Source organism: Canis lupus, chromosome 5 (assembly GCF_003254725.2).
Source record: "Canis lupus dingo isolate Sandy chromosome 5, ASM325472v2, whole genome shotgun sequence".
Lineage (NCBI taxonomy): Eukaryota > Metazoa > Chordata > Mammalia > Carnivora > Canidae > Canis > Canis lupus.
In genome coordinates this window covers 10,113,693-10,117,227 of record NC_064247.1, presented here as the reverse complement: position 1 = coordinate 10,117,227, position 3,535 = coordinate 10,113,693, and the positions used below count along the sequence as shown (strand labels likewise).

The 3,535-nt window shown below is 43.7% G+C and overlaps 1 protein-coding gene across 1 annotated transcript; it reads right to left on the bottom strand.

Annotated features, from left to right (window-relative positions):
- Nucleotides 1-1,411: 1,411 nt before the first annotated feature.
- On the bottom strand, nt 1,412-2,344 carry LOC112671140 (olfactory receptor 8B3-like). Its single transcript, XM_025465126.3, has one exon. The coding sequence runs from the start codon at nt 2,342-2,344 to the stop codon at nt 1,412-1,414; it is 933 nt and encodes a 310-aa protein (XP_025320911.3).
- Nucleotides 2,345-3,535: the final 1,191 nt, after the last annotated feature.

Below are 3,535 nucleotides of genomic sequence, written 5' to 3'. Positions count from 1 at the left end.
AAAAATTGGGAAAAATTGGGCTCTCTGCTCCTCCCCATCTGAAATAGTCACATCTTCTGGTGCAGTGCCTGCCACATCCCCAAGACAGATAGTGAAAGTCAGAGTACCTGGATTTGGCCATATGGTTGCCTGGTCACCAGGGCTACTATAACTTCTGGTAAAGTGGATGCTGCTGCAATGATTGACCTCATTGACCTCAACTACATGGTCCACATGTTCCAGTATCATTCCACCTCTGGCAAATAACCCATAAAGTCATGGCTGAGAAGAGGAGCTTGTCATCAATGGAGAACCCACCTCCATCTTCCAGGAGTAAGATCCCACCAACATCAACTGGGGTGATGCTGGTGTTGAGTATGTTGTAGACTCCACTGGGGTCTTCGCCACCATGGAGAATACTGGGGCTTATTTGGAAGTGGGGACAAGAGTATCTCCTGTGATGTCCCTGGCCCTTCTTCTGGCAATGTCCCATGTTTATGATGGGTGTGAACCATGAGAAGTATGACAACTCCCTCAAGATTGTCAGCAATGCCTCCTGTACCACCAACTGTTTGGCCTCTCTGGCCAGGGTCATCCATGACATCTGGACTATAGTCCATGCCATCACTGCCACCCAGAAGACAGTTCCTCTGTGATCTGTGGCATGATGCATAAGGGGCTGCCCAAAAAGTCATTCCTGCCTCTGCTGGTGTGCCAAGGCTATAGACAAGATCATCCCTGGGCTGAATGGAAAGCTAACTGTATGGCCTTCCATATTTCTACCTCCAATGTGTCAGTCATGGAACTGACCTGTTGCCTGGAGAAAGCTGCCTAATATGAAGACATCATGAAGCTGGTGAAGCAGGTATCAGGGGGCCCCCTCAAGGGTAATCTGGACTCCACTAAGGACCAGGTTGTCTCCTGCAACTTTAACAGTGACACACACTCTTCCACCTTCCATGCAGAGGCTGGCACTAGTGACAACTGTGAGAAACTCATTTCCTGATATGGTAATGAATTTGGCTACAGAACCGAATGGTGGACCATATGATCCACATGGTCCTCAAGAGTAAGAGCCCTCTAGACCACCAGCCCCAGAAAGAGCAAAAGGAGAAGAGAGACCCTCAGCTTCTGAGGAGTCTTGCCACAACTCATCCCCCAACACAATAAGAATCTCCCAACCTCTATGTAGCTTCTAACTCAGAATGTCTGAAGTGGGGAAGAAATTAGGGTGCCCTACCTTGTCATGTATCATCAATAAAGTATATATTACTCAGCTCCAAAAAAAAAAGAAAGTAAATTGACAGAAGATTCAAATTTCCTTCACCATGGTAATAAAGACATAGGATATGAACACTCCCACCTAAACTATTCTGATGAAAGAAACAGAATATACTAGTCCTAAAACTACATACAAAGACAGAGGTTCTGATCAAAACACTCTCCTACTCTGGATTTTTCTCAGAGCAAGTTTAATGTCTTTGTTTCTCAAGCTATAAATGAAAGGGTTCATCAAGGGAACCACATTGGTATAAAAGACAGAGGAGATTTTCCCCTCATCCATAGACCTAGCAGAAGATGGTTTAAGATACATAAATGCACCTGAACCAAAAAAGAGAGAAACTGCAATTATGTGGGAACTGCAGGTGCTGAAAGCTTTGGATCTGCCTTCAGTGGAGCTGATGCGCAGGATGCTGGAGAGGATGAAACCATAAGACACAAAGATGGTGACAGTGGGCACAATGATGTTGACGCCCACCACAATGAAAACCACCAGCTCATTCACATACGTGCTGGTGCAGGAGAGCTGGAGCAGAGGGAGGATGTCACACAAGTAATGGTTGATGGTGTTTGCATCACAAAAGGTCAGTCTCAGCATGCATCCAGTGTGGGCCATGGCACCTGAGAATGCCATCAAATATGAACCAAGCATAAGGAGGGAACACACATTAGGGGACATGGCAACATTATACAAAAGTGGGTTACAGATGGCCACATAGTGATCATAGGCCATGGATGTCAGCACATAGCATTCAGAAATAACAAAAAAACAGAAAAAGTAAAGCTGGGTCATGCACCCCCTGTAGGAGATAATATTCTTCTTAGATGTGAAGTGAATCAGCATTTTGGGTGTAAACACAGAAGAATAACAGAAGTCTATGAAGGACAAATTGAAGAGGAAAAAGTACATGGGAGTGTGGAGGTGTGAATTCAGCCTGATTAGAATGATCAAGCCCAAATTTCCCAGCACAGTGACCACATACATGAGTAGAAACAAGCAGAACAGGGGGAGCTGGAGATCTGGTAAGTCTGTGAGGCCTGCCAGAATGAATTCAGTCACAAAAGAGGAGTTTGTAGGAGCCATTCTTCTCCAAGGGGATCTGTGAGCACAGGGGGAAAAAAAGGATTTCATTAGAGAAAAAGCCAGCTCTTCCCACAATATTTCATCCTACAAGAGGGGATATACACTGAGAATACCTGAGGTCTGAGACTAACGAAATCTGGACACAGAATATCGTCATTTATCCTATCATGATACTGAGAAACACTACCTTCCCCTTTATTAGAAGTTTACAATCTAAATAGAGAAAAGGGCATCACAATTTAGCCTAAAGAGGAAAGTCCAGTCCTGCCACATGCAAACAGGACTGTTTGAGAAACCAAGGAAGAAGGGAGAAGGATGGACCAAAGCACAACTGTCCTTCCCTGGACTCACCATTTCCTCCTTCACTTAAACCTCCCATCAAGTAAAATTGGAAGCAGAGTCACTCCAATCTGGCGCTGGTCTCTAATGCACATTAGACTTGGTATGATGGGGACAAGAACTGTGTATATATTAGAAAACTAAGCGACCAGAGTCTAGGACAGGTTAAGTTACTGACTCACGTCACAGAATAAAAGCCATAAATCAAAAAGAGTGAGAGCTCCATCCATGGAAAGGGAACTTTCTGACAGAGATACTGTATCCCTGTGCCCCTTAAGTCTCTGAATATCCCCTGATCTCCCCTTGAACAGATTCTTGCTCACCTGAATCTCCGAACTGCACAAAATGAAAAAGAAAGTTACATATCTTTGGTCTCTGGATTTCCAACTCACAAGAGGGACATTCATATAAGTGGAATTCAAGAACTCACCCTCCTTTGCCCAGAATATCTCAGTGCTTCCTTATCATTGCTCTTTACCCCTGCAGTCCTGGAATGGTTATTTCAGGTTCTGAGGCCTTTAGTCCCTTTGATTCCAAAAGGATGTAGCATACACTTAATTTCAGATATGCCCTAGAAATCTTTCCAAACTACAGGTCATAATTTCTGATTATGACATTGGGTTCTCTCATGCAACAGAGGAAAACAGTCTTTATTTTTATCTTATTTGCCACTTCTAAGATACAGATGATTTATAAGCACCTTCTTATAAACACAGTAGAAGCCTGCTCAGTCTCTTCCCCTTGGGATTATTCCTGTGTGTAAAAGAAATAATAGGACTGTATTTACACTCTAGACTGTGCATCTGTCTTTAGTTCCTTGGAGACTCTAAATTTACTCAAGTTTTCTCATCA

Coding starts and splice junctions, on each gene's coding strand:
- LOC112671140 (XM_025465126.3), bottom strand. CDS start 2,344: ATGGCTCCTACAAACTCCTCTTTTGTGACTGAATTCATTCTGGCAGGC.